General features: G+C 49.9%; 8 protein-coding genes across 8 annotated transcripts; 3 read left to right on the top strand and 5 right to left on the bottom strand.

Annotated features, from left to right (window-relative positions):
* Positions 1–943: 943 nt before the first annotated feature.
* Positions 944–1946, bottom strand: M430DRAFT_124279 (hypothetical protein). Its single transcript, XM_024861909.1, has 2 exons — positions 1662–1946; positions 944–1610 (listed from the first exon to the last, which is right to left on the bottom strand). The coding sequence occupies exons 1-2, from the start codon at positions 1852–1854 to the stop codon at positions 1117–1119; spliced, it is 687 nt and encodes a 228-aa protein (XP_024719947.1). The 5' UTR covers positions 1855–1946; the 3' UTR covers positions 944–1116.
* Positions 1947–3266: 1320 nt separating this feature from the next.
* Positions 3267–11143, bottom strand: M430DRAFT_29321 (hypothetical protein; the record flags this gene model as incomplete). The annotated part of the gene is made up of 6 exons (XM_024865865.1): positions 3267–3919; positions 3967–4898; positions 4946–5943; positions 6011–6185; positions 6225–11081; positions 11130–11143. 6 exons carry the CDS (start codon positions 11141–11143, stop codon positions 3267–3269), a joined length of 7629 nt encoding a protein of 2542 aa, XP_024719946.1.
* A 779-nt stretch (positions 11144–11922) lies between these two features.
* Positions 11923–13946, top strand: M430DRAFT_277649 (hypothetical protein; the record flags this gene model as incomplete). Its single annotated transcript, XM_024865712.1, has 2 exons — positions 11923–12650; positions 12704–13946. The coding sequence occupies 2 exons, from the start codon at positions 11923–11925 to the stop codon at positions 13944–13946; spliced, it is 1971 nt and encodes a 656-aa protein (XP_024719945.1).
* Positions 13947–14714: 768 nt separating this feature from the next.
* Positions 14715–15442, bottom strand: M430DRAFT_36009 (hypothetical protein). The gene is made up of 2 exons (XM_024866850.1): positions 15405–15442; positions 14715–15350 (listed from the first exon to the last, which is right to left on the bottom strand). The coding sequence occupies exon 2, from the start codon at positions 15268–15270 to the stop codon at positions 15004–15006; it is 267 nt and encodes an 88-aa protein (XP_024719944.1). The 5' UTR covers positions 15271–15350; positions 15405–15442; the 3' UTR covers positions 14715–15003.
* A 1930-nt stretch (positions 15443–17372) lies between these two features.
* Positions 17373–17864, bottom strand: M430DRAFT_260001 (hypothetical protein). Its single transcript, XM_024865327.1, has one exon. The coding sequence runs from the start codon at positions 17734–17736 to the stop codon at positions 17458–17460; it is 279 nt and encodes a 92-aa protein (XP_024719943.1). The 5' UTR covers positions 17737–17864; the 3' UTR covers positions 17373–17457.
* A 396-nt stretch (positions 17865–18260) lies between these two features.
* M430DRAFT_36005 (hypothetical protein) lies at positions 18261–18660 on the bottom strand. The gene has a single exon (XM_024866849.1). The coding sequence runs from the start codon at positions 18578–18580 to the stop codon at positions 18374–18376; it is 207 nt and encodes a 68-aa protein (XP_024719942.1). The 5' UTR covers positions 18581–18660; the 3' UTR covers positions 18261–18373.
* A 1821-nt stretch (positions 18661–20481) lies between these two features.
* Positions 20482–21130, top strand: M430DRAFT_259960 (hypothetical protein). Its single transcript, XM_024865325.1, has one exon. The coding sequence runs from the start codon at positions 20574–20576 to the stop codon at positions 21042–21044; it is 471 nt and encodes a 156-aa protein (XP_024719941.1). The 5' UTR covers positions 20482–20573; the 3' UTR covers positions 21045–21130.
* A 1646-nt stretch (positions 21131–22776) lies between these two features.
* On the top strand, positions 22777–24015 carry M430DRAFT_51947 (hypothetical protein; the record flags this gene model as incomplete). Its single annotated transcript, XM_024868267.1, has 2 exons — positions 22777–22968; positions 23020–24015. The coding sequence occupies 2 exons, from the start codon at positions 22777–22779 to the stop codon at positions 24013–24015; spliced, it is 1188 nt and encodes a 395-aa protein (XP_024719940.1).
* Between the last annotated feature and the right edge of the window lie 3935 nt (positions 24016–27950).

Genomic DNA, 27950 nt, shown 5'->3' with positions numbered 1-27950 from the left:
TGTCGGGTTCTGCTCACACTACTCAGACAGCAGGACAGGGAGTCAACCTTTGGAAGGGCGGTGCCAGCAGGTTTCAAGGTCAGGCTCTTGTACAACATATAGGGTCTACTTCTTGGAAGGGTGAGCTAGAGACCGATTATAGGAGTTTTTAATCGTGAGATTGCAGAATTACGGATTGTTGTCGTTGCGAAGCTTTATTCATCGTTGTGAAAAGAAAACGTCGATGTTTTTGTGAGTGTCAGATAATAAACGGTGAATCTTTGTCGTTGTGAAAATTTAGATTGTCGCTGTGAAAATAGATAATTAAGGTAAAGCATACCTATTCACTGTTATAAAGATAGATAACGAGGTCATCCCCGCACCCTGCCCTATAGCGGGGTCGAGAGCAGAGATGATCTTGTTTACTGATCTCTTAGGTAAGGTTATGGTCTATAATAGATCGATCAGGCTGTATAGAATTCGCGTAACAGTCTATCTGTACAGCGTAAGTAGTTATAAAAAACAGACAATAAATAAGTGTCGATGAATATGAGTTGTAAACGAAGTATAGCTACCTACTGAATGAATGTCGATAAGATTGAAGCAGGCGTCTCTGGACAGCTGAGCTACCGCGAATTGTATATAGAGTTGTAGGAGGAAACTTCTTCTAGTGGGGAAGCAGGGAGTGTTTTATAGTATAGCAGATCTTGGAGGAAAGAGGGGAAGAGTAGGTAGGCGAGTGAAACTAAGATGTCAGATGATGGCAGTGAATTGAAGGAAGTCATTGGCTTCAGGTTGTATTCTCCTGTGTAAAGCCATATTGCTGTACTGTTTCATTGGACCAAGAGCTGCAAACAGCTGAAAGAAGCGGAGAAATCATCAAAAGGTAGGTAGGTAGTGACAAAAGGTTTTCATATGAAAGTTGGAACTTTCTCTAATGATGTGAAAAGCTGACGACTTGTTCACAGATCTAGTCCTCAACCTCCTGATTAATAAGTCTTGATTAAAGCTCTTATAGATAAAAAATGCCCAGTATCCAGCAATCCCTGCCAATGGGCAAACTCCATAATGCAAACAATCCAATACACAGAGCGAGCTCTCTTGATGCTTACACAAATGGGTATAAAACAATTCCTTTCAAATCCATCCAATGCCACCCACCCATTGCTTCTGACCCATTCCCGCGCACCCCCGACACTTTCTCTGCTCTCCGAAATTACTCATAGCACAGCTGTGACACACTGACTTCCCACAGCCCTCACACGCGTAGTTTGCCCCGTTCGCCCCATCAATATCCATCATATCAACATCCATTGCGTTACTATCTCCCAATTGACTAAGTGGGGTATCGCAATCTTCGCAATGTGTGGCCGGGAAGAAAGAGGACATGTTTGTGTTTTGTAGAGGGGTACTAGAGGAAGAATCTGAAGCATTGGATGAGAGGCTGGAGGGTGATGATTGACGCGCAGGGTGGATATTAAAGAATGAGTGTAGAGTTGATTGATGAGGATCCAATTCCTGATTTGATGGGAGGGATGCAATTGGTTCTTGCTGCTGTTCGAACTCTGGGGATAATTGGATTTCCGATCGGCTATTCTGTTGCGCGGAAAAGAGCAGCGATAAGGTGTGCTCTGTTTGAGAGGTCAGTGATTGAGCTGGCGGGAGGGCTGGGAATGGCTCACCATGCACAATGGACTCGGAGGGCCGGTTGTCGCGGTGACGTTTGCGCGTTCGTGAGGAGAAGAGAGAGGGGGTTTGTATATGCTGGGACGATTGGAACGCGTCGACAGACACGAGGGATGTGGAAAGTGGGGAGGAGAGGAGGGAAGAGGTCGTGGAGATCTCGGAATCGGAGCGCTTTCTCTTAAGAAACATCGTTGCGGTTGGGTATAAATAATGAGGATACTTCAGTGGAGGAGTAAGCAGGATGAGACGAGGAATTGAAGTTATTGATAGCGAGAAGTTCATGTATGGGGAGGAGAACGGGCGGAGGCTGGGGAAACGCGCTGATCGCGATTCCTTTAGCGATCACTTTAGCAACGTGACAAGCCTAACCCAAGATGGCTTGATGCACATTCGACGACCTCTCTCCTCATGACCCCTGAACATTGCGATATCAAAAGGAATCAATAGGAATCAAGGTAGTTACTCGGCACGGTCTGTTCAGGAGTCTTTTCTCTTTGTATGCCAGTTCTTGCATTGGTCATTTCAGCCTCTCAAGTGATTGGTGACTCGCGGAGAACCGAGGGCCTAGTTGCAAGGACCCATTGCATTACATTGCAGTTCTATATCTCAGCTAGGAGTCCCTTTTCTCATCCCTTTGTTGTCATAGATAGAGAATGACAGAAGTCCTCTCACACAGTGCCCTCACTAGTATATGTGCCCTCCCCTGAGTTGGATGCAATGTGAGATTCTGATGAATAATAACGAGTTGGCTCTTATTGAGTTGGAGCTCTATCCCTGCATGTCTGCAAGCAAGCTTCAGTTATTCATTCTATGTATTGTGTAACTCCTATTTTTTGTCTTCTTTTGTATCAACAAAGAAAGAAAAGGGGTTTCTTGGCGTCTACTCCTTACCTGTTTCTACAAACCTTAAATCCGAGGCAAAAAGTATTTTCATTTTCATTTTTTCATTTTCCTTTTTCCACTTCCCCTTTTACGGAGGACCAAAAAAAAGGGATTCAAGAAGGGCAAAAAAAGAGGTAAAAAAAGTAAATTGAACAGAGTGGGACTCGAACCCACGCCACTTTCGTGACCAGGAAACTGTATGCTAAGGAAACCTTAACCTGGCGCCATAACCAGCTCGGCCATCTGTCCGATTTGCTTGTTTGTAAACATGGGTACTGGACCTATGTAGGTAGGTAGGTAGGCACAAGGTTCCAAGTCTTCTATTATGTCTGCTTTGCTATATAATTCCCTTTGCTATACCTTAGCTAAGTAAGTATACTCATTCCACGTTTCTTTGGACCATGTTAATGTCACGTACATTAAGAGCGAATTTATTGAGCATCGATTGATAAGACGATTAAATCCACAGAGAAGAGCATGGTTTATAGTCAATCTCAAACTCCACAACCCAGCACATGAACAATTTAAGAACGACCATGCAATTAAGACCTGAACTGAACAGAAGCCCAAACTATTACAAACACAAAAGCATTAATCAAGAAAAAATATCTCCTAATCCCCTACGAGTCAAATTAAGCTCCCCCACCCACAAAATCCAGTAGACGGAAACAAGACTAGATGAAAGGTTACATTTGAACACACTCCCTATTTCCCTATTCTTAAGGTCCCATATGGCCCTCTTCTTCTATCTCATCTTCCGCCACGTTGGCGCGTTTCTGCCTCGGAGACGACAACTGTTCTGGAGACTTTCTCTTCTGCCGTTCTTGGGGCCTGACACTCCCTGCCAGAGTAGATGGAGGTGTGTCTGGCAGGTTTACTGTAGGAATTGTTGGCGTTGCGGCTGGCCGTCTTGCCCTCCCCGCGCCAAAGCCACTAGGTTCCACATCTCTTGTCGTGCCAGATGAAGGAGTAGGCGGTTGTGGTCTGAGGATTTCAGTCAGGGGATCGATCCCGAGTGCTATCTGCGCTGCTCGGATCTGCACTCTGGTCAGTTCGTTGTAGGGCCTCCGTTCACGCGCTTCAACCAGTGCCCTGGCCTCAGCTTGCAGTTTCTCGTTTCGCGTCTTGGCTTCTTGGGCGCGCATGACAGCGATTTCCTCCTGATTGTAGTAATGCTCGAGTCCTTGAGGGAACCCATCTGAGTGCCTCACCCGTTCGGCGACGTCCCTCCGTTTCTCCTCCAGTGAGACATTGTCCGGTTGCCAGCCGGCAGGGATTTGGGGGAGCGCATAGCGATCTACAGGCGGTTCGCTCACCCTTCTCCTGAGGGAGAACCAGCTTCTTTTGGATGGCTTGGGGTTGAGTTCTTCGACTGGAAATGTGTTAGCTATAGCATTAGATCAAAGGTAAAATACTAACCATCCTTCAAATCTCCTTCCATTCTCCAGCTCTGAAATGCCTGCTGGTAAGGGGTCTCTCCAAATGGGAACATCGGTGGACGACCACGGCCACGATGTTGTTCTCTCTTGGGACCCGCTGCTGTCTCCGTATGCACCTCCGATCCCTCTCTTTGTTGAGAAGAAGCCGGGGCGGCTGGCTTTTCTTTTACAACAGCTCCAGAAGATTCTATCTTTGCCCGCGTCTCTTCACGTTGGCACCATAGTGGCCATCGACGCATGCTAAAGTACTGGACGGTTCTGTTCCGGAATAGTCTGCCATCTTTTGTTCGAGCAACAGGAGCAAGGCGTGGAGCGGCAAATTCCCACACATGTTCATTCTCGGGGAAGCGTGGCTCCCAATTATTGTTCGACTCCTGAATTAGTTGCATTTGGATCAGCGTCCCCGGATCTCTCTCGCTCTCGTTTACCGCGTCGCCATCCAGATTCACCTGCGCTTCTTCCATAAGATCAGGAGCGATCCGGTGTAAGTCGCGTGCTATCTTCCTGATAGAGACTTCCTTTCCATCAGGAGGTTGGCCTTCAGTTCGATACGGGAGACGAATGCCGTGCTCATCTGTAACAATCTCATCCATGAAGTCACGAGTCAATCTAAGCAAGATGCCTTGATCATCGAGCCTCTGGGTTTCGGTGCTAGCGCCACTAATCTGGCTATGGAGTCGTCGAATTTCGCGGCCCAGTCTGTAAGCAATCCTTTGCAAATACTCGTATAGATTTGGTTGGAGAATAGGCTGGCCAACCTCCCCCTCGGCGTTATATCGTACTTGATGTTGTTTTGCTTGCTGATTGTATTCGATATAGGGGGGAATGGGCTGCTCGAGGCTTACCGCATATCTATTCTCAGGATGTCCACTAGGCGGGATCCTCGCAACTTTCCCGGCCTCGGTGTCGAAACTAAATTGTCAGTATGGAGAATTCTGAATTAGGATTGTGGTACTAACTAAATGTGATCAACACTGCTCATTGCCCTCAAAAATTGGAGAGCTTCTTCCTCTGTCCACATATGCACCGGAAAGAGACCCTGTGATCTCTGCTCACGATTGGGATTGATTTTGTCCCGAAGCAGAGTCTTATAGTCACAGCCCGTGGAGGTGCCCACGCCACGGTCGTACAGACACTGGATGTAAAATTCGTAAGAATTTGGATCAAGCGACCGCGGTTCTAAGGGAACCTCTCGGGTCCAGAGAGGTATCTCGTGCATAATAAGATTAATATCTCTCTCGAATTCAAACAATTTTGCCTTCTCTGTCTCATCGCTTCCTACCCATGATATGGAATCTTTTGGAAAGGGTACCCACTCTTCGCTCCAAGAAGGTGCACATAGCCCGCTCAGAAATTCTAGCTCTCTTGTCTCCAGTGGCTTGTCTTCCCCTTCATTTTCGAACAAGGGATGAGACCTGTCATTTGGCGAAAGGAGTAATGCTTCATTGATGAGAGTAGTTAGCCGATGGATGAGCGGCCTAGGTGCAATCGTTCCAACATGAATCAAAGAAGCTTGGATCTGAGCCAGGTGGTCCCGTCTCTCCTTGACTCGGTTGAAGAAATCCTGTTCGGTAGGCAAAGTATACGGCCCGTTATAATTGATCGGTGGTTCCAGATGACCTGCAGCCGTGTCAATGGCACGGCCTCGCGCCTTGTGATAATCATCATCCTTCCACTTCCGATACCTGAGCAGCAGTTTTGTGAGTTTGAAGGGGTCCTGTTCAACCGGTCGTTTCCAAGGCTCGAGTGGTAAACATAATGGTACCTCTGGCTCAGGTGGTTGGTATTGGGGGGGCAGCTGGACCCTCCTGAATTTATCACGGGGCCGATGTTGTTCGTAATTGGTCGACAACAGGTTCAGGGCCAGCTCAACAGTTGCTCGTTGAACACCTCGCCTCTCAGCCTTGCCACTAAAATCTACCTTGGTCCCAGCAGCCACTTTCCTTATTGTATTCCTCTTCTCAAATTAGTTAGTAAGGGTTGATGAGGTGTAGTTTGAGATGATCTAGAACTGGTGTACTCACCATGACAGAATTATACCAGGCCATGTACCTATCAATGAACTCGTGCTCTAACAAATTCAGGGACACACTCTCGCTTAAACTCAGCAGCTCTTTTTGAGCATTCAAGATCCTTCGGCGATCAAATAAGGTATCCCGTAACTTTGCCAGGTGGGTTGGCAGATGTCCCAACATCAATCTTCCCTCTGCGTCAGTAAAATCGCTCTCAGTTACGTACCTTTTGAGGGATGAGAAGACGTCTTGCAGAATCTGTCTGTGGGGCACGTTCAATCCCGAGTTGGTGCTGCGTAAGAGTGCTGGCTCGCGCTTGACTGCTTCCTTCAACTCTCGAAAGCGAGCTACGACGTTCGATATAGCATCTGGCTCATAGAACCATTTATCAATCACTACTCCGGACCTGGTAAGCGCGGCTTTCCATTTTTGAAATTCTTTCTGCCACTGGTTCTGTAGCTCGACACATAAAAGACCTTGTCTGGCGTTCAAGACCCCATCTGGATGAGAGCCGACGACTACGCGGCCAGGGCGTCTCCGTGTCGAGCTACAATCTATAATCTGCTCATCCAACACTCGTAGGCGGTCAGTAATCAGGGGATGTAGAATGTAATCCAGTATTCGGCCTTCCTGGTCCGTTATTGTCCTGTTCCGAGTTCTGCGTAAAAGGGTGTTGATTTCGATACCCAGTTCTCTGATTTCAGCTTCTGTTGGCTCTGCTTCAAGAGCTGGATTCGTTTGGACTGTACCCGGCACAGTTGGACTCAGTAAGTTTTGAACGGACCGCAGAGGTCGTAATTCTGGGAATACCCGCTCCGCCACATTGGCCGAGACTTTGCCAAATTGCTGCCATAGAATTCTTGACATGATCTCCTTCGCATTTCTCGATTCCTCGGCAGCTAGCTCCTTCCCCTCGAAAACCTTCCGTACCAATTTGACTGCTTCTTTCATCTGTTTCTGCTGTTCCTCTTTTGGGACTGGCTTCAAGAGTCGTAGGAGCTCTGCACGTTCCCGTACTGTAAGGTGTGCACCCCTTCGAGCCTTTGCTGAAAGCTTGAGATATTCGTTTTTTGCCTGGTTGAATTGTGGAAGACTGAACACAAAAACCATGGGCAGAGGAGGCTTAGCTCGAGACGTTCCTGCCTTATTTTCCATAGCATCGACAGACTCTGCTGATACTAATCTGATCCTAAGCTCGCCGCGCACAGGTTCAAAGATCTGGATGGAAGCGCCCGTTCCTCCGGTTGCTGCCTCTTTCAGACGTTCCCACATGATTTTGAGAGCGAGGATTACCATACACTGGACTATGATGGCCATCTCCTCGTCCTGATGGGCAGGTCCGGATCCGAGACGATGAAGATAGAATGCGCCAAATCTCTCTAACTCATGCTGATAGGTCGCTGTGATCAGGGGTAAAAATTTCATGTAGAGGGCATTTTGCTCTTCGTCTGTCAGTTTACGGGCGCGGAGAGCAATATTGAACTCTTGATTTAGTAGCCTCACATGAAGTGGTATCGTTCTGATATGGCCTCGTGGAAGTAAAACCTGTTCATGTTCGGGCCAAATGAATTTAATGCCTGATTCGTGGCTACGTCGTTGGGTTACTTCCTTCATAATTTTCAGCTTGATTCCATCGTGCGAAAAGGAATCGATCCACTCATTGTACCATGAGTGCCAGGTCTCAGACTTGCTCAGGAAGTCCGTCAACTCTTCTCCGTGTAAGAGCTCAACTCTAGACCTCTGATCCAGAGCACGAAGTTCATCATCAACTTGGGCCATGGTTGGGTCCATCACGATTCGTAACAACTGGCGTAGCCTGTCGTTTTCTTCCCAGCTCAAGGAGGTTCGGTCTGAGGATTGTGGTTTAACTTGTCTCCGCTTGAGAAGATAGTTGATATCAACCTGGTACCTTTTGAAACGAGTAGGTAAGTCATCCTCGGGATCTTCAGTCAAATCCATATTGTGGTCACCATCTTCTGGCTTTGGAAAATATAATCTGCCTCCAATGTGAGGAAAAGATCGAGCCGACAGTTCCGTTGAATCCCACACGAGTATCTTTAGCCACTTAGTCTTTGCATACTGTTGAAGCTTTCGAAGCCATTGAACAAATGGAGCGACAAAGGTTTTCTGGGCTGCTGACTCGTCCCACTTTGGCATATTAGAGTACAGATCTTCACTTTGTGACGACAGTTGCAATTGGCTATCGAGTTCTGCAAGAGGTGGAGGCAGAAAGGGGCGCAGTAGCTGCAGCAATCTAGCAATTTCCTCATCCGGCGGTGGACTTTCTGGGTTCAGAATGAGGAGACGTTCATTGATTTCGGATTCCAGATCCTGAAGCTTTCTGTAGAACAGTCTTGGATAGAGCCAGAGTTTGTTCAATAATTTCTGAAAGTATTCCGGGACACTATCGAGTCCTCGACGATTGGCTCCTTGTGTTCTCCATAGGTCGGGATCCTTGGCAGTTGGGTCATTACACTCATAGGCACCGGACCGAAGCTTTTCAATCTTGAAGCCATTTTTCCGATACAGTTGGATGAACAATGCGAATCGTCTTGAATAATCATCACCTCTCACTCTCTCTTGCTCTTTTTCACCATCTGTCAGTTTTTGTTCCCTGGCAAGTTCTATGTGATCCGCATATTCGCGGGATGGTCTCCAGAAATTTCGTAGTAAGACCTCGAGTGCCTCTTGGTCCTGTTCACTTAGCGGTATGATCCGGGATTTTTCCAGTAGCAATTTAATCTGATCCCTCTTTTCCTGAATATCTTCTGGGATCAAAGTAGAATCATTAATGACTTTCAAAGAGTCTGGTTCCGAGAAAGGTCCTCGATAGTACACAATGCCGGGATCCCCGAGTGATTCGTCCTCTGGATCAGCCTCTCTGATCTCCAGTGGACCCTCATGACTGAGAATAAGACGGAGCCACTTCTTGAAAGCAGAAGCCCACATATCTTTGAAATCCTGTAGTGTCTCCTGGTCTAAATTTGGCATGGCACTCAAATCTCTCCACGCGACGTCCATACGTTTGAGGAGAGGATATTGAAGATGGGCAACGATTTCATACATCTCTTTTTCTTCGGTCGTGAGGGTGTTGTTTCCCTGCAAACTTTGAGCTATCCCGCCACGGGCAGCATCAATACGTTTTGCCCATTGCTTAAGGCTCTCCCCAGGAGATAAGCCAGGTGCTGCTATGCCATCATAGTTCCCTCTGTAGTACAGTACGCCTGGATTGAAATCCGAATCGGAGCTTTCTCGTGGCATCCGGATCTTCAAACCTCTCGCAAAAAGGCAATTCTTCCAAGCGTCATATACACGAGCGTATTTGAATCCGATCCGGCGAAACTCCTTGGACTCAGCTAGATTGAGTGTACCGGCATCGGCTTTTTCTTTCATTTCTCTGTAAGCTCCCCACATCGACAGGTGCTGGGGATACATAATAGACGCCAGTAATTCGTCCAGACGAGTATAATTACTTTGGCTTATAGTGCCGATGACAAACTCGTACATGAGGTTGTCGATCTCTGTTTCGATCTGCCTAACTTGAAGTGGAGGTAGTTGCGGTAGACGTTCAATATGCGGATTCCAAGAACAATAGAGACGGCCTGGTTCCTCTGCAGCTATCTCCCCTGGGCGCAGGTATCTCAGCGTGACTCTAGTATTTAGAAGACTTTCCACCCAGAGACGAAATCTTCGGGATCTTTCACTTCTGACCAAATCGTATACCTGTCGGTCGGAAGCATTCAAGGCTTCCAACTGGACTTCGCTAACCTCATCTCGTTGCGTGGCAGACGGATTTTTATAGCCTCCCTTTGAAGTTTTACCTGCCCTGGCTGAGATAAACTGCGCCATATCACTCAGTCTCCGTATGTCTACTGGTGCAAAGGCCTCGAGATCGTTATCGAGTTGCTCTCTGTCCTCGGTCGACAGTTCCTGTGAGGCCAGATATAAATTAACCCGCTGCTCGTATTCTCGCAATCGAGCATAGTCTCTGGCTGATGGCTGGGCATCTTCAACATAAAAGATACCTGGCATATCGGAATCCGCTGCGGTTCTCAGAAGCCTGATCTGCACACCGGTATCTCGAAAGACCTTCCTCCATTCATTGAACTCTGTACGAAAAGTGGCTTTCATTTCTAAAAACCTTTTATGCTGTTCCTCCGTAAAATCACTTGTAATTTCAAGGAAATCGCATTCATCACGGAGTTGCTGCAGGTTTGGAGGAGCATGAAAGATCAGAAGATGTTCTAGTTGGGAGTCATCCTTAGGGGATAGTTCGGCGTGCGGGGTTCGAAGGAGTCGATTGATCACATCCTCCCTGTGCTGGAGATAATCCGGAAGCATGCTCCAAGGCTGGGCAGTCTGTCTCCTCAGGGCTCGCATCTTGGGTGTTAGGGCAGAATGCCCAGCTCCTGAGTTGACACGATACCAGGGATGCGGTTCTGATGGTTTAATACCCTTGTTGGGGAGCCCTCTTTTCCAATTTGTCCAGAATGGAATAAGCGACGGTTCTCTTAGAGCCCAGTTGTACGCTCTGTTCTCCACGAAGAACAGGTTCGTTGTTGGATTCCCCTCGGGCATATCCGGATCGGCACAGGCGTCTTGTTTCATTTTCTGCAAGAACTCAAATTGATCATCCGATCTTTCAACCGTGAATGGAGCATGATCCTCCCGCATCTGGGTGACCAAGCCGGCTGCGTCTCTTTCCGCTTGGAGTCCAGTAGCAGTTTCAGCGTCCATCAAACGAGTTGAATAGTTTAGGATGGAGGATGCGTTGGGACCGTCGATATCTAGGGGTGGTTGATCCATTCGTTTCATCCAGTCTTTTTGTGTCTCGGCCATGGCTTTGACATCCGCGAAGAGATACTTGTTATGCGGCAGTCCCTCTGCTTCAATGTACTGGAGATATTCCTCGATCTGAGCTAGCTTGGACGTGAAGTTCAAACAGCGATTGACGTCTTCGTCGGCGAGGAAGTTCCTACATTGTAAGAGGCGTTCCTCGACGGAAGGTTGCTCATGACCTTTGAAAGTTCTCGATTTATTGATGGTTTCGTCTGCCGCTGTCTCCATCGCGGTATCTTCTTGGCTGAATTGAAATGAGCACTGCGCAACTATATTCTGATAGGAAACTCACGATGGGTTCGCCATCCTCCAGCTCGATCCAGAATCCTTCGACCCAAAACCAACCAACACAAGATAACTGACAAATCTCGCAGGGACAGTGTAATTATAAAAAGGATAGGCAGATTGCAGCAGTGCACATGTATAAACCTGAATGTAAAAAGTTTGTGCGATGTTGCGATAAAGTCGCGAATCAAGGAGTCATTCTCAAACCGCTACATTCCTGACCGCAAACAACAAACCAACGCTGGAATGTGATAATAAGGGGGCTAATGCTCAGCAATTCCAAAAGCCAATTGCTTACATCCATGCCTGATTTGGCATTCCTCCCCGCCTTTGTGACCAAGACGTCTTGGTGATCAGGCCATTGCTCTCAGGACCTCGAACTCCTAGGCCCTATTGCGCTCATTCTCCAACCTCCTGGGGAAGAGCTGCATTCGGCTTCTACAATCATGGCTGCCCAACTAGGAAGGCTTCGCCTTTCAACCCTCCACCCGAATTCATCTTCGAGGTAATGTGAACATTCACCTCACAAAGAAAAAGGCGAAAGGAGGCCGGAAACAGCGCAGCCTATACCTTATCACCATACCATTGGCTATAAAAGATGGCTTTCTCGACAGAGACAAAGCGACATATTTCAAGAAAAAAGACAGAGACGCTGGCCCGTGTCACCCGTGTCGCCCGCGTGAATTTGGGGTCAATGTGTCTGAACTCACGGCCACTGAGCCATTGTCAACATAATAACACTCGGCGCCTATCAGCCCCAGCCAAAAGCTATCAATCCTATCACTGCACTGACAGTAACGATGGAGAAAACTGGTTCCCAAACGGGAGGCCCAGCCCCCGAATCTGACACAACTCTGTATCCTGAACGGAAATCTAAAGATGCCATCATACGAAGACCACCTCCGAGACATGATATAGCTTTTATACTTCCCCAGAGACCCCGCATAAGGAGCAATTCCCTGCCCTCATCATCGCCCATTACGCCAGATACTCCCTTTACGCCAGTTACGCCCACTACTCCTGCCACTCCTACCACTCCTGCTACTCCCATCACTCCCATCACTCCCGCAACACCTGGTAAACTTCCTACACCTGCCAAAATTCCTATCCCCACTACCTCGTCTAAATCTTCCAGCCAACCCCTCCCTCAAAGCCCAGTCGAGGTGCTGCGACAGTATCTGCAGACCACAGCTTCCGTGCCCCCAATCTCAGATATAGACTTCTGTGAAGGTTCATATGAATGGCCGAAGACAACGTGGGGGGAGGAGGAACCGGTGGGGTTGAGTAAGATACAGAGAGCGGAGAAGGAGGTTAAGATATGGGAGGGTGTATGGGAGTGTCACTTTGGGGAGGGCGATGAGAATGCTGGAAGACGGGATAGGGATGAGAAAGGAAAGGAAAAAGAGGGGGATGTGGATGAAGATCAGAATCAAAATGAAGAGTTGCGTGCCTTCATCAAGGAGAATCTGGAAGATGCAAAAAGGAAGAGAGATGCGTTGGAGAGGACGGAAGAAAATCTGAGGGTTGGGTAAGTTCTGGGCCCTCTGTTCTCGAGCGAGAAGGACACTGACCACGAGATAGAGATATTGATCCCAGCAAACCTGCCATCGCTACTCGACTCGAAGCCCTAAACTGGGCCCTCAGCATCTCGAAATTCGAGCCCGAGCGCGAGAACATCCGCGCTGCGATTGCCGGCTATGAGAGCGGTGCAATCGGCTACACCAAGCACCTGACGGTTATATACGCCGGGAAGATCGTCGACACGGCTCCTGACTATGCATCGTTGGTGCGAACCCGTCAGGAGCGGTTGGATCGCTATGCGGAAGCTCACGGCCCACACTGGATATTCTATGAATCGCCACTAGACGTGCACCCCGAGACACAGCCGTTGATGATGAAGTCCCTGTCGCTGGACCGGAAGGATTCATGGACAAATCTGGGCCCGTATTATCTCAACCAGGGGTATTGGAAGAGGGCGGGATGGGTGAGAAGGATGCCGCAGATGGCAAACTCAAGCATTTCTTTTCTAGAACCGACGTTTCGACGCCTTCCGGATGGAAGGGTGGCATGTCAAGAGCCTGGGCCGAAGCAGTGTTTCCGCTCCCTGTTAGACTCGGGGGCTACGTATCCCAGTCTCTATAGGGAGGATCTTCAGAAGCTGGCCATCGACGAGACGAACTATGCATGTCAGGCTGTCGCAACTATGAAAACGGCAAATGGAATCGTCAACGCGCGGATCTTTGAACTGTTCGTCTGTGTGCTTGATGACAACAACGAGCAACTCGTTGATCCGAACGACGCTGCCTGGCCGTACCATGCCCACTATCTCGGGGGGCTATGTCCCTGCATCGAGTTGCTCGACACGTTAGACGTATCGCCAGAAGGTGTCCAGGTGGGTGACCGACTATCTGGACTGCTGCCCTTCGTTGCATGCTATATGACCAGCACGCCGACGCGGAATACGCTCTTCCTGGGCGAGGACCGCAAGGACGTGCTTGGCTCGCACCGCATACCCGGCCACAAGAAATGGGACATCCAGATGCCGAACGGGCCGCCAGGCTCAGCCGTGACGTGGGATATGTTTGGAGACCCCAAGACAACATTCGTCCACCGGCAAGGCAGGATCATCGACCGCGACGACCCGAACCTGAATCATGCCAGCACGGTAACATTCCTGCCGGGCACGGAGCAAGAGTACACGATCACGATCAATCCAATAGAGGAGCTGGAGAAGGACAGAGCGGAGAGGGCGGCAAGAGACGCACATCTCAATAATCCGGCATGGGCACCAGGGAGAGCACATCTGATGGATCCTCCACTTTGAGAGGTTTGCCTTGATGATTGCGGATAGACGGCCCCCTCTCGACAGGCAATATAATTGTAATCTATTCAGACTTCTGAACACGACCTTGAACATGACAAACCAGCCGGCTAGGCTAGCTTTCATAGCAGAAGTTTGATTCCCCTCTTAGAGGTACATGCAGGATAGATTGGTGATCCATACACCCCATCTATGCTTGTAGGAAGTTATCCCGTCCACACCGCAAACGTGGTAGGTAGCCGAAATCACGTGCATAACCCCAGAGCCTCACCTCTCATGATCTTCCCGTAAAAAAGAATATAAAAAAGCCAAAGCGAGCCACTCTTCATGGGCATCAAATGATCGTCGTAGCTCATCTATCACATCTAGATGAGATGATGCGCTGGCAATCCGATATTACAATCTCGCGTGCGCCTTCCCCGAGCCGATCAGCGGGAAAACGCAACTGCAACGTAATATATCTTATCCAAGAGAACAAACACCGCTCTCCCTTCACCTAAAAATCCCAAAATCCCCTGAAAAGAGAAAACAATAGTCCGTGTAGTTAATTAAAAAAGTAATACCAACAAACGTCTGGACTCTGCGGATTCTTCTGCCCTGTCGCCGTAATGCCGTATCAAATTGGAATTATTAGATGCCAGCTGAGAAGCAAGCGAGGCTGCGGCGTGGGAGTCCAGAATCGAGCTCGGCGCTTACGGACGGATATGTTCCCGCAGGTATTTGATTACCATTGCTATTATTACCACCACAATGGATAGTCAAACAAAATCGGCATGAAATCAAGGCCCAGAATCAAATAGGCAGATGTGCGAGCTGCGACGGTGTGATGTGATGTGGCGCCTTTGTGTAGAATCTTCCTATAAACTGCAATGTACGAGGTAAGTGCTCGCATATCCCCTATGAACGCGTAGAATCCGCATTTTGGAACAGACGCGACTCGTGCTCCGGGACCCGGGTTCAGTCTATCTTGTAGACATCTACCTACACTATTGACTGTACACTGTACATTTATCTGTTTGATTTTTCCTACTTGTCCACGCATCAATTCATCAACACGCATTCACCCGCTCAGCCTGAACATGGAACATGAGCGCGTCGTGCTGTTTCCGTGTCGTGTCGGATAGGCCGCAGGGATCTGGGCCCTGACCACCGAGGACAACATGTCTTGACGTGACCCGTGAACTGCATTGTTGAGAGGAGTATAAGTTATGATTCGCCTGTCTTTTGGGTGGGGTCCAGACTGAGAGGACAAGACGGAGAGGGTCAGGAGCAGTACCGAGGTCTGGGGATCAGAAGCTTCTGAGTGGGGCTTGATTCCACCCCGCATTGTCAATGTAGTGATAAAATAAGGACGATCGGGACACTGCTTGAAGAATAAACAAAGCCCGGTTGACCGCCTAGATCCTCCTGCATGTATTCAGAATCTGCGTTGGCTATAACATCAACCAAGATAATTCTTACCCTTAGGATTATGGCCCAAATACCGACCTAAACATCGTAAGGGAGACCGAATACAAACAATGCTGGAAAGAAAATTCCAATGTAGACAGAGTATGTCCATACAATACCGACGACATTAGGGAACTTATATACGGCACCCAGCCATTCAGCCCATGAGCGAACGAATATGCCTTCTCCCTCCGCTCCAGCCTCAACCGTCCCATAGGCAATATAAAAGGTGAAGAGCATACACAGCTAGACCTGTCGGCCAGATCCTGACCCTGCCTAGGTCGAGAACCTGGTACGGTTCTGCAGAGAGCTATAGATTGCCCAGATCAAGACGTAGGTTCGAGAGGAGACATGGAGCAGCTTTCACTCGGACTCGTAGTATTTCCCCGGCCTGCTCGAAGGTACCTGGGCTCGACGAGAGGAAGCGGTCCGTAGGCGTATGTTCCCGCTACAGGCAGAGGGACGAGGAATTATAGCAAGCCCGAGAGTATCACTGCAGATGAATGTCAACATCGAACAACACAGGGGACCAAGCGGTACGGGTATATTTCCACCCAATGCCATCCACAGCTTTCTGAGAGAAGTCTCGGATGGACGGCCAGATATCTCCCACAGCAGCATTCCAAGAGTGGGGAACTGAAGACGTAGACCAACAGTCTCATGAGGGAAATGCATTCGACATCTGACGCTGCAACACACCAGCATAAAAAACCATCAGTTGCAGCATGGAGGTCAGCCAGCGTCAAGGCATCCTGGACTGAGACTGTCTCTGGACTCACCGCCTCAACCAGAACATTCCATGTCCATCCCCCTTAAGGAGAAGAGAAGACTGACCGCGGTTCCGAGTACGAATGTCGACGAGGCCAGCCTGAAAATTCCTTCCTGACTTACGTGGGAATTCCCGTCTCACTTTTTTCGCAGGTGCAACGTACGGTCTCGTAACAACAGCAACGACGAAGATTCTTAAGTGCACGCAGTAGCGTCAGATCCACTTGGTCCCCATTTTACGGAGCGGGGGCCTCTGCAGAGATGCTGGGATAAGGCTGCAAGAGAAAAGTGACGAGGTGATGGAGAAGATGAATTTTTCGAAACGCATGATTTACCCAAGCTCTCCGGGTCAACGAAGGGAGCAGGCAGAAAAGACGACGTGATCATTGGCCAGGTAGCCGAGACCCCTCACCTCGCTGGAATGCTGCTAAGTGTTTAAGAGACGTTCTGGAAAAAAGCTCCGGAAAAGAGGCGTCGACGATATGTCCTGCATGTGCGAAGAGGGGCGAGAAGAAAAAAAGCCCCTCTTGATGAGCTTGATGGTACCGACTACTATAGTAGTGACGAAAATACCAGACACCGAGAGGCCGGAAAGAGGGGCTCCTCGGCACGGGGCGTACAGGCTTTGCGTGCCGGCTTTGCGCGCTTATTTAAAAGGCGTTTAAAACCGTTCAAACATGGGACATATGCGGAGTACTACTTGCTTCGTATGCAAGAGTATGCTAAGAAAATAGAGTGGTCTTCGTGGTTCGGAAGAGAACTGGTTGGTTGAGGCTTTGCTGGCTTTCAAGTTTCTGCCCTCTGCGTGGCGGGGCCGAGGGGCAGGTGGATATCACTCACCATGAGATCAGGTAAGGCCGCCGGATACTCGCGTGCCTGTCCATGTCGGGGATACATCTGTTTTGTGCCCAAAGCCCTCTGGGTTTTGATATCGAGCCCCGAGTCCTGGCAAAAATCGTAGTATGCCCACTCAAACCGCATTTTCCCTGCCTTGCCTTGCCTTGCGTTGCGTCTCTCGTTATCCCAACCTGCCCATAGCGGTGTAGGGACAAAGCAGCTAGAATTCGTAGTGACCGTGACTGAGCAGAGAACCGTGATGATACGACTACATCCCTCAGCCGTGACATCACTCTAGTCCACCGTCACCAAGCCAGCAAGTAAAAATCCAGAGCCTCCAGCACAGATCCCAAACCGGCCCGCAATTCCTCTCCAGAGTGGCGAGTTGGAGAGGGGCGTATGTGCAACGGCCAGTCTTCCTCTTACCTCCGTAATGCGAGCGGTAAATCACTCTCTCCCCTCAAGACATAACGCGATGATTGGCCGGTGGCGCGTTAAGTGTTTTGAGGCTGAGGCTGACCACACGCTGCTCTCCAGCAAGCCTGCAAATCCGAAGCACTCCGTCCTCCAGACGCGACGAGGTGGGGGAAAGATGCGGCTGAGGAGCAAAACTGCCTAGCCTCGGCGGCGCCGCGCATGTAAGCAAGCAGTGAAGCACACACGTTGTTAGCAACTTAGCACAGCACAGTATCCAGGTATCCAGCCAGTCGAGTGGAGACGCCGCGGAGCGCCCATCCATCTATTTTTACGTACTCGCGCCCCCTCGACTCGCATCGCCGTGGCAGAAGAAAGCCGTGAAGTTTTTTTGCCCCTTCTTGCCCCTCTGAACCAGCGAGGAAGGCTGTGGAGAGGGTGGAGATGTGTTTGCTGAGGCCCGAGGGCGCTTCTCGTTGCTGGATGGATGATGGGGACGGCCGACAACTATCAGGTAATACTCCGGAAGTTCAACGCGATGGAGCGAGAAGACCCACAAGCACGTGACTCCTAGTAAATTTCACGCCGGGTCATTTCGGTGGGTAAAGCAGGGCAGGACAGTAGTATTCTGCCGCAGCAACGAAGGAGAGCCAGTCGCAGCGCCGCGGTTCTTGGCTTGATCGACTGATAATCTCGTGAGTGAAGCCTGAAGCGGGTAAAGACGAAAGGTGAAAATGGCTTTAAATACTACCATGTAACATTACCACGCGGGATACAGGACATGGATGCGATTCCCCGTAATATAATACAGTACTCCCGATTCCTCGAGCCGCCTGGGGCTTCAGAGTCCAGCCGGAATCTTGGACTTTGAGGGGGACCCTGGGGACGTGTACCTGCACACACTATACACCATCCTGTCGCAAAGGATTACTGCCATTGTTTCCTCCGCGGTCCGCCCAGTCTCACTTATTGTCGTCGTGTTGCTGGTCCAGACGCGGCTTTCCACTTATTACCTTGCCTGCGGAGTACGGTACCAGACTTCGAGGGAAAATGAATCGACGCGATCCCTGCGCTGCAGCTGGTCGGTGGCTAGTTGGTTGGTGGGCGACGATTCCCAAGGGGGATTCGGGATGTTGAACGCGTCGGTGCGCGATGCACGTACTTGACATTATTTATGAAGACGAGAATACGGAGTAATGAGGAGAAAAGAGGCGGGATGAGATGAGAATATTATTGCGAGAGGGAGCGAGGAGGGAACGAGTCAGGCTTATCAGTTGCGAGTCTCTAGATCGCAGGTCTATAAGATTGATATTCTCCGAGCATCTCCATACCTCAATCTCGGGTTACCGTGTATGAACTGGACGCCTGGCTATTGATGTCTGGAATTACCGTATTCTGACAGTACGGAAGAAAGGAGAAAGGCCGAGTAAGAGACGCGGCAGATGACGTAGGGAATAGGGACTTGAACACTTATGCGCGTATACTGTGCAGAACAAGTGGTTATGCTGCTTACTCCGTACTTGTACATTGTAAGGTCAAAGTACGGAGTAGTTGAAGATCAAGGCTCACAACGTAAGAAGCAGCGGAAGTCACAGTAGTTTGCTACTCCGTAGAAAGGAGAGAAATCAGGAGGCCAAGAAAGGCATCTTGCGAGACTGTGTCCCTTCAAAGTTCACACCCCCCCGGCGCGGTGGATCGCAGGTACCCGAGTCGTTGGCCCGCTCAGGGGGGTTTTGATGATGATTCGCGATGCTATTCTTTGCCCGCATAGCTAGCGACGGCGGTTCTGCTCTGCCCTCATCTAGAGTCCAGACAGCGTGAGAAGGATCAGCCTGTTTCGTTGTCGACTCTTTGTTTTACTATTCCATTGTTAGTGATATAGTGATGCGGAGATTAGGACGGTAGAGGCGTCTCAGACAGCCAGATGCCCCAGGAAGCAAACAGAGTGTCTGTGGTTGACGGCGTATCAACGGTTCCACGGGAGGCCAGTCTCAGAAATCAGGGTCCGTGCCTGGCTGTCTGTCTCCTACCTTACGTGACTACGTCTGTACGTAGAATCAGATTCAGTGGGAGATCTGATGCGCGAATCCCCAGCCCGGTGTTGCGTGACATGGAACCAATAATCCCAACTCTCCCTTCTCCTTACAGGACCACTGCTATTGGCAACGACAAGAGACGCAGGACGGCAAAGGGCGTTGCACACAGAATCGGGATAGCGGGCCGTTGATTGGTTGCCCGTCCACCGCGCTCAAGATCCCGGCGCCGTATCCGCCGCCAACAGCGGGGAGGGAGCGAGGGGTGTAAAGCGGCACATCAATAAGGTACCTTAAGATACGTAGCACTGGAACAGTGACATAGAATACCTACTTCCCTATAGCACGTGAGTCCCCCAGCAATTAAAGCGGCATAGATGAGCGGTCATCTTGAAAAGTCAAGATAATTACAGGACTCTCTGTAGGTACATATCGTCCAAAAAGCACAATCGTTCAGGAGTACAGCGTAGAGTGAAGTGGAGAGACGAATAAGCTTAATCGGGTGTTGTCGTATACAGATGTTATACAACTTATGAGCCTTATGCTTTGTACAAAGCCTTGCCTAGGTATGCCCGCCTATCGTATGGAGTAGCTCGGCGATAAATACGATATAATCGTGGGTCTTCGGACCTCTCTTAGGGAGAATACATATATCCTTATGAAAGGGACACGAACTGGGCACAGGAGCCGTGAATTAGACGGGCCGTCTCCAAATCCTTTGACGAGCTTCCAGAAGGAGAGTTGTATTTCCCGCTCTCCAAGATATGAGGATTATACGGCGCGTGCTCCGCGCTTCCGTGATCCTGTACCATGTACGGAGCAATTCGTACTTTGACTCCTCAGGAGTAAGGAACCTGGATCTTAAGAGGCAACACGAAATCCGCAAATCAACCACCCCCCCGACCCTCGTCTTGCGTGGGTGCCGAGTGCACTTGACGGAGTAGGAAGTGGGATTGTTATTGTAATTGTTTGGTGATCTCATCCCACCAACTTGCTCGCTCCGCCTCAGCCCTCTGACCCAAAAACGCGTGTGAGGTAGATGGCACTTATGCAAGCACCTCTCTCCCCATGCATCGTGATCTTGATTCTGTGAGGGATGCACAAATGACATGCCTGCTCAACTCTTGCCATGGCCTCCCCCCAGCCCTACAGCAAAACCAACCACAAGGATATCAAAACTCCCTTACCAATCCTCCGAGAGCATTCGGGCAAGCGTGTCGGAGGAGTTCTCCAGGGCCCGAGGCTGCGAGGCCATCCGCGATGCTCGTGCCGTGAGGTGTGTCAGAAGCTCGTCTCCTTTCCCGCCTCATGGGGATTGATGGTCGGGAGGGCTCCGTATAGGCTGGCGCGGGCAAGGCTATGCATGTCGAGAGCAAGCATCGTCGTTCTCTTTTCGCGTTTCTGGAGCGGTGTTCCTTCGCGCACCATGGCACGACCTGGCAGCCGCTCTCCACTGTGCCCACTGCTGCTCTCCACTCGATGCTGGGCAGGACAGAGTCGCGGGTCGCCTTTCCAGGGGTCAGGACGCGACTCTTGTGCAGAGTTCAAGGTTTCGACGGTCTTTCAGCCCGGCCCTCTCCAAGTCCAGGAGAACCACTAGACTGCATCCAGGGCGCTGCTTACAAGTTGCAACTTTGCATCTGCTGTGCGCTGCGCTGGCTCTAGCGAGCTCCACTGGAGCAAGCAGCAGCAGCCAGTGGCAGCCCCGGCAGGACTCTCCCCCCAAGTAAAAATTAATCGAAACACTAAACACCACAAGGAACCATCCCAGCCTGCGATGCCTGCCAGCCAGTCACTAGACAGAGCGGCGCCGTGTACCAAGGCCTGCTCCCAAGTAGTAACGACAGGAGACCGCCGCCCAAGATGCGGGCCTCCTCCATCGCGCCCCTTTCGGCCTAGCGTCCAGCTCCCACGCTTCACCTCACCAGGCCCGTCGAACATTCACTACGGCTCGCTCACTCCCTCCCTTTATCCTCTCCTCCTCTCCCATCCTCCTCCCCTCTTCTCTCCCTCCTCATACCCCTCGAGTCGTTCATCAGAGAGGGATAGGAGGACCTTGTGGACCATTGGCAGCTTGTTACGTTGAAGACGAGGCCCATCTTGACAGGTTTTGGTGATGCTAGACTGCACCGCCAAATCTCTCGTCTGTCCGTAACTGTCAGCACCGAAAAAAATCCCAAGGAGGGAATCAATTCACTACAAACCCGCCCACACCCACTAACCCTTCATCCTCTCTCCTCGTCCGCCCCCGAATTGATCCTGACCCGCGTCAACGATTGTTCCATCACCGACGTCCCTCAGGAATCGAATCTCCCACTTTTACGCGTGCTTCCGAATCCGAAACGAAATTCCCCCCCTCAGTTCTACCATCCCCCTTCCGCCCTCTACACTTGTCTCCCGTGGTAGTCCTGGAAGGTTTCTCAACGACCATCTGAACAATATCCTAGGTCACAAGCGATCTGTTCGGACCGTTCTCAAGTCTGTCCAGGAGTTCGACAAGAATCAATTTCCCGATTAGGCTCACAAGCAAGGCACGGATACTTGACATAAAGGTTTAAAGGTGAGCTGCTCCCATAATCCTGTTCTTCACGCGGGATCTAGACGTCACGACGGATGGCTAATATTTTCTCCCTTGCCTAGCATTAATTTGCATGCCAACGGTCGCGTATTCTGTTGCATTCTCCGATCATCTGTCCCCTCGACAAAAGACTCGGCACGCACCAACCCCCACAACCCTACGCAGTAGCAAAGGCTGGAGACGTTAACTCGTTCATCCCGCCATTGCCTAGCAGATTACTACACATTTCAGGAGGCTCGGACTATTGTCAAGCTTCGCCAGCTGTTAAACAAGGGATTTCCCTTTGTGGAATAGCCAGGGTTCGGTCTCTCTGTAATCTCCGACTGGTACGTTGACTACTCGACTCAGCATTCTCTAGGGAGCCTCTCCTGTCACTACATATCTAGCTGGCCCATCCCAGCTCTTGCATCCCCAACCCTCGCTGACCTCGTCCGAGAGGGCTCGCTAACTGTTGGTGCCTCAGATTGTTCAACCGTGATATAGACCCGCCTCCTCGGTCTGTCACCTTCTAAGCAGCATCAATTTAATCGGTCATTGTCACCGCCATTCTTTTTCTCTAATTTGTTAAGACGCTCTTTAATTTTCTAATTCACCGTCCTTCGACCTGTTCTCTAGAACAGTCTCCACATACATTCCTTTGAAGCAATCCAGTGTCAGCCCGAGCACTGTCGGTCGAAGCTCCTGGAGAACTTGACGTCCATTCATTCCATATCCCGTCCTACCCCCCTCGAAATCTTCCACCTTCGTCATCAACATGGCGTACAATCAACACCAGCCGTGCGAGACTTACTTCGTGGAGTCACACGATGCCTATCCTCCCCGCCCAAGTCAAGATTACATCAAGATGCTCGGGCGTCGAAGACAAGAAGCGATGGCCAACGAGTTATCAAGGCAGGCATGTGAATCATATATGGAGGACATCGTCGCCCACATGAAACAGATGGAGGTCAATCGCCCCGACTTCCAGTTTACTTGACATCTTGCTAAATCTTAACAGGACGAAACCCTTCCAGATGTTGCCTCCATCGATATCCAACAGGAGATTCAGTGGTTCATGAGACCGTACCTTATCGATTTCCTCATCGAAGCTCATGCCGCCTTCCAACTTCTACCAGAGACCCTCTTCCTGGCCGTCAACCTCCTGGACAGATACTGCTCTCGCCGTGTAGTATACAAGCGTCATTACCAGCTGGTTGGATGTGCTGCTCTCCTCATCGCTGCCAAGTATGGAGACAAGAAGGAGCGTGTGCCGATGATCCGAGAACTCAAGTCAATGTGCTGTTCGCTCTACGATGAGGAGATGTTCACGCAGATGGAGTGGCACGTCCTGAACACTTTGGGATGGATCATTGGTCACCCTACAGTCGACACCTGGATGCAACTTGCGCTGACTGAGACTGGTGATGACATCGAGGTTGAGCACATGGCCCTGTACCTCAGCGAGATTGCCCTCTACCACAAGGATTTTGTTGGAAGCAAGCCCTCGGTCTTGGCCGGTGCCTCATTGGCTCTGGCTCGTGGTATCCTCTGCCGACCAGAGATCACGGACAGCCACGACCACCACGAGAACATGACCCTGCTTCATCTCTCCCAGAAGCTCGACCGCCCGTCCCAAGTACTCGCCCGAAAGTATGCCTCTCCTCAGTTGTCTCGGGTTTCCATTACCCTCGACAATTTCCTCCGACAGCAAGAAGCTATCAGCAGACGAGCAACTCCACCAACTCCTCCTTCCGATGTGGCCGCAATGCAGAAGACCGGTCCAACTCCCGAGATGTTCCCTGGCACTCCCCAGAAGCCCTACGGCAACATGGTCAACGGTTACATGACACCACCAATTACCCCGGAAGGAGAGTATTTTGTGAACGGGAGTGAGGCCAAAGGATATCATCAAGCACCCCGATGTCCCGTCACCCCTACCCCCACGCACAACAATCCATACGTCCAACAACAACCGCAATATCAGTCATATCAACATGACATGGTCATGCACTAATACATCTGGAATCCGGATACGAGATAGCCCAACATGTCCCGGCAATCTCGATTAACAACCTCTCATATGTGTACGCAATTTGTATCAATTGTGCGCTTGGCTCCAAGCGAAAAAAAGATTCCCCAAAATGGTCCTCTCGACTTGTGTGGCATAAGCGTTTCCTCTTCTCCGGCATTAGCGATTTCGATTTTGCTTTCCTCATCTTGCAATTGATTTGTTGACTTAGCGGATTTTCCTCGAAGGCCTGCCGGTCTTCTTCACTTCTTGTCTCCTCACGGAGATCCTCTTCCCGAACGGATACCACTGTGCACTGCACAGCATCTCGAGCGACTGAGAATTATCCGAAAAGCAATAAAGATTGGATGGCATGGAAAATAATAGTGGAATTGAGTGGGACGGATAGATTGCTACACTACAGTGGATGAAGACGAAGCTAGATGGATGGTGGGCAGCCTGCATTCTTGTTTGAGATGCATACAATCGAGCTGCCCGGGGCGTGGTGGATAATACCCTGAATTGTATGGCGAGTCCGAAGACCTGGTGCCAGATATGAACTCTGGCGGTCATCGTGCGTCCCTTAGGTAGATAGGAAGTATGGACGCCTGCGAGCACATACGTTTCCACCATATCATCCTGTTCCCTCTGATGTGCCTCGTGAATTGAAATCCACTCGCCATACCTGTGTCCAGTAATCCAATCCGATCCAATGAAAGTCTCTACCTACCTATAGAAGGCCAAAGCTCCCACGTGTAATGATTCCTCCCAAGTCCAGAAAGGGGGCATGCAATGCATCATCCAGACCATTCCCGTCGATTCCCGTCCCCACCCGTCCTTACCTTACCTTACCAACCCCATCCTAGTTAGCCCTTAGCCCCATTCATTCTCCATCCTCGGCGCGATTCCCAAAGCATCCAGGCGCGCGCGCGCCAAGCGCCAAGCGAGCACGCTAACGCCAGGGGTAATCCCTCGTCTACCTTATTTAAACTCCACGCTAGAGAACCAGCCATGACGTGATGTGTATTTCCTGGGGGAAAGAGGGGTTCTAGATGGGTTGGGGGATTTTTAGAAGGGGGGATGGATGGGAGGAGGAAGGAAGGGGAATGAACTCGTGGGTATGTATATAGAGGGGGCGAGGGGAGATTGGGATGAGACATTTTTGGTGAGTTGGGGGGTTTGAAGGGCGACAAGAGAAGAGAAGAGAAGGGGGCGGGGAGGAGTGGAGTGGAAAGATTAGGTAAGTTGGGTTATATTTGATAGTTTGCGGTGAGCTTGCGTTGCTCAGGAATAATCAGTATGTTTTTGGGATACCTAGGTAGGTGAGTTGCCCGCTGCTGCGCGGTTGCCCGTTGCATGATCCATTTCTCTATGCATCCATCTCAACGGTTTTTCCTTTCTTTTTCCTCCTGTCTGCTCTCCCCCCCGAATTCATAATCGCGATCAGAGCAGAGCAGTAGAACAAAAAGAGACATACATACATACAGGCCATGCTCTGAGACAAGTCAGGTACGAGGCGGATTTGTTCATCGAATGATACCTTACCTACCTTACCTTAGTCAGGGGCACCGGGTCTCAACGGGTGCTTACGTGCAGATGAATGAGGTTTTCTAGTTGTGCCCCAAGATACGCGTTTAGAAATAGAGAGAGAGAGATTTGGGAATTTTTATATGTACGGAGTACACTGTACAGTAGTAGAGATATAGATAAGGCAGTGGAAACCCAGAAAGGTACCTTAGGTATAATAGATGGACAACTGGAACTTCAACACGGCAACGAAAAAACACGCCTTATGTAATCAATCAACTTCCAAAGAGCTGGCGCGCTGCGCGCTGCGCGTCAAAACGGCCTCGAACAGGAAAAGCAGCAATTCAGTCACCTATTCTGTATCCCCCTTAGCTTCCCAGACTCGATGGCGCGCGCCTTTAGCACGTTATCCTACCCGACTATCGCGGTACCAGCCAGCCATGTTCCTGAGAATAGCCGCGCCTATAACAATCTCAGGAAGTATGCATACATGCATGATACGAGGTCTTGGGTCTATCTCAGACATCCATCCGTTTGACGATAGACGCGCCGTGTATTTTAACGATTGATCTGCGAAGGACCTAGTTGTTGGCGTACATTTGCCTTCCTTCCTGGCTTCTCCTTGTGCCAAAATCGCTGATACATTGGAAGATGCATCCCAAACCGCGATTAAGCAATCAGTCCTAGCAACAGGTGCAGCCGCAGGCTTTGAATCACGGATAGTCGGAAGTGAGAATGTCTGGAAATATTATAGGGATTTGCTAAATCCAGTCGCCATAATTCTCATCCAGTCGCCTATGCCTATTATGGAACCCCGGTCCCCCGATACTCGGCGTGTAGTAGTGATCGCTATACTGAGTGAGGTACTCGCTAACTACCTGTACATACAGTCTCTACCTTACTGTCTCTACCTTACTGTCGTTACCTCGCTGTCGCTACCTCGCTGTTGCTTAATATTAACTTAATACTCTATAATGTCTAGGGTATATTGTGTCGGGAATAGTGTAAAGAGCTAGAACGGGCTCCTAAGTAGTGCTAGCTGCTTGATAGATAGCATAGTGACAGGTAGTAATAGTGAGGGCTACAGCGTAGAAGTAGCGTAGGTAGCGACAGTAAGGGGGCGACAGTGAGGTAGCGACAGTGAGATAGTTAGTGGTGGTGAGCTGTATAGGTGGTTAGCGAGTACCTCACTTAGTATGGCGTTCACACTGTACGCCGAGTATCGGGGGGACCAGGGTTCCAGAACGGGTATAGGCGACTGGATGAGAATTATGGCGACTGGATTTAGCAATTCCCATATTATATCTTCGACGCTGCCGGAAACGCGAGTTTGGGGATTGTGATGCAAAACCGTGTCGGAATGTTCGGAGTCAGTGGTTGTATGATGAGATTTTGTTTGCGAGAGCGAAGAAGGTCATTAGAGCTGGCTAGACGTTCCTAGGAGCGCAGGTCGCACCCTGTGGTTTCTGTGTTGGATGTGATGGGTTCTACTCTTGGGATTGCTGATTCTATATATTAGTCTCTGCTTTGGGAAAATATGTCTGGTGGCATGAGTCCTTACAAGTGAATGCGATGACCAGGTTCGGGGTTGTCTTGGCCTTGTCGAGAAAGGGAATCCATCGTTTCTTTTGAATTCATTTTGGAAGAGGTCTTGATGGCGATATACCTGAATAACTGTTGGCGTGGCGAAGCCACCTTATACTCCGACGGCCCTCGACATCGAGCGATCCTGTCGGTTAGGGGATCGGTCCAAGCGTGTTCAAATATATCCTACCTACTGTCTTCTCGAAAGTAATCGATGTGTCGACTTGAGTAGAAGACCACGTGGCCTCATGTTCGTGGATGCTAGACTGCACAGTAAGTTTCCATACAGCGGATACCCGGTGCTGCTGACCTGTTACATGTTGCAAATCTACCGGTAGCTCTCTCTTCAACAAACGAACCGACCATTACTTTCAGATACAGATCAACATAATCTTCAACAATCCCAAAACAATGCCCTACGATCTGGGGACCCCAAAATTGGTGGAGTCTTTGCTACCTAGATAGGTTAGGCATGCCGGGACGGGCCGTCGAGCGCGGTCTTGTCGGGCCCATCTCCAAAGCCCAACTCTGGTGATTGATCTCGAAAACTGTCTCGAAAAAGTGGTGACCGAAGGAAGGCAGTTGTATAAAGAGAGATGTGTAGCATATACCGACATGGATTTAGAGAGGTTGAAACTTAGCCACCTGGGTTTACCGGGAAGAGAGGATCGCGCCATTGGAATTGTCAATACAGACACCACTAATAATAGACGGGAACAGGGGAGAACAGATCTTTGGGCATGTAGCAATAATGGCTTTCTCTCAAAAGTAATAAGAGAAGTATCTCAAGCTTTATATTTAAAGCACCCCGACTAATGAAATGCCTGTGA

The sequence above is a fragment of the Amorphotheca resinae genome (genome assembly GCF_003019875.1).
Source record: "Amorphotheca resinae ATCC 22711 unplaced genomic scaffold M430scaffold_8, whole genome shotgun sequence".
NCBI lineage: Eukaryota > Fungi > Ascomycota > Leotiomycetes > Helotiales > Amorphothecaceae > Amorphotheca > Amorphotheca resinae.
The sequence above is the reverse complement of the archived record's forward strand: the minus strand, read 5'-3'. Positions and strand labels throughout refer to the sequence as shown.

Coding starts and splice junctions, on each gene's coding strand:
- M430DRAFT_124279 (XM_024861909.1), bottom strand. CDS start 1,854: ATGTTTCTTAAGAGAAAGCGCTCCGATTCCGAGATCTCCACGACCTCT. Junction 1,611..1,661: donor CTCCGAGTCCATTGTGCATG/GTGAGCCATTCC, acceptor CCTCTCAAACAG/AGCACACCTTATCGCTGCTC.
- M430DRAFT_36009 (XM_024866850.1), bottom strand. CDS start 15,270: ATGCGGGGTGGAATCAAGCCCCACTCAGAAGCTTCTGATCCCCAGACC.
- M430DRAFT_260001 (XM_024865327.1), bottom strand. CDS start 17,736: ATGGATGGGCGCTCCGCGGCGTCTCCACTCGACTGGCTGGATACCTGG.
- M430DRAFT_36005 (XM_024866849.1), bottom strand. CDS start 18,580: ATGTCAAGTACGTGCATCGCGCACCGACGCGTTCAACATCCCGAATCC.
- M430DRAFT_259960 (XM_024865325.1), top strand. CDS start 20,574: ATGGCCTCCCCCCAGCCCTACAGCAAAACCAACCACAAGGATATCAAA.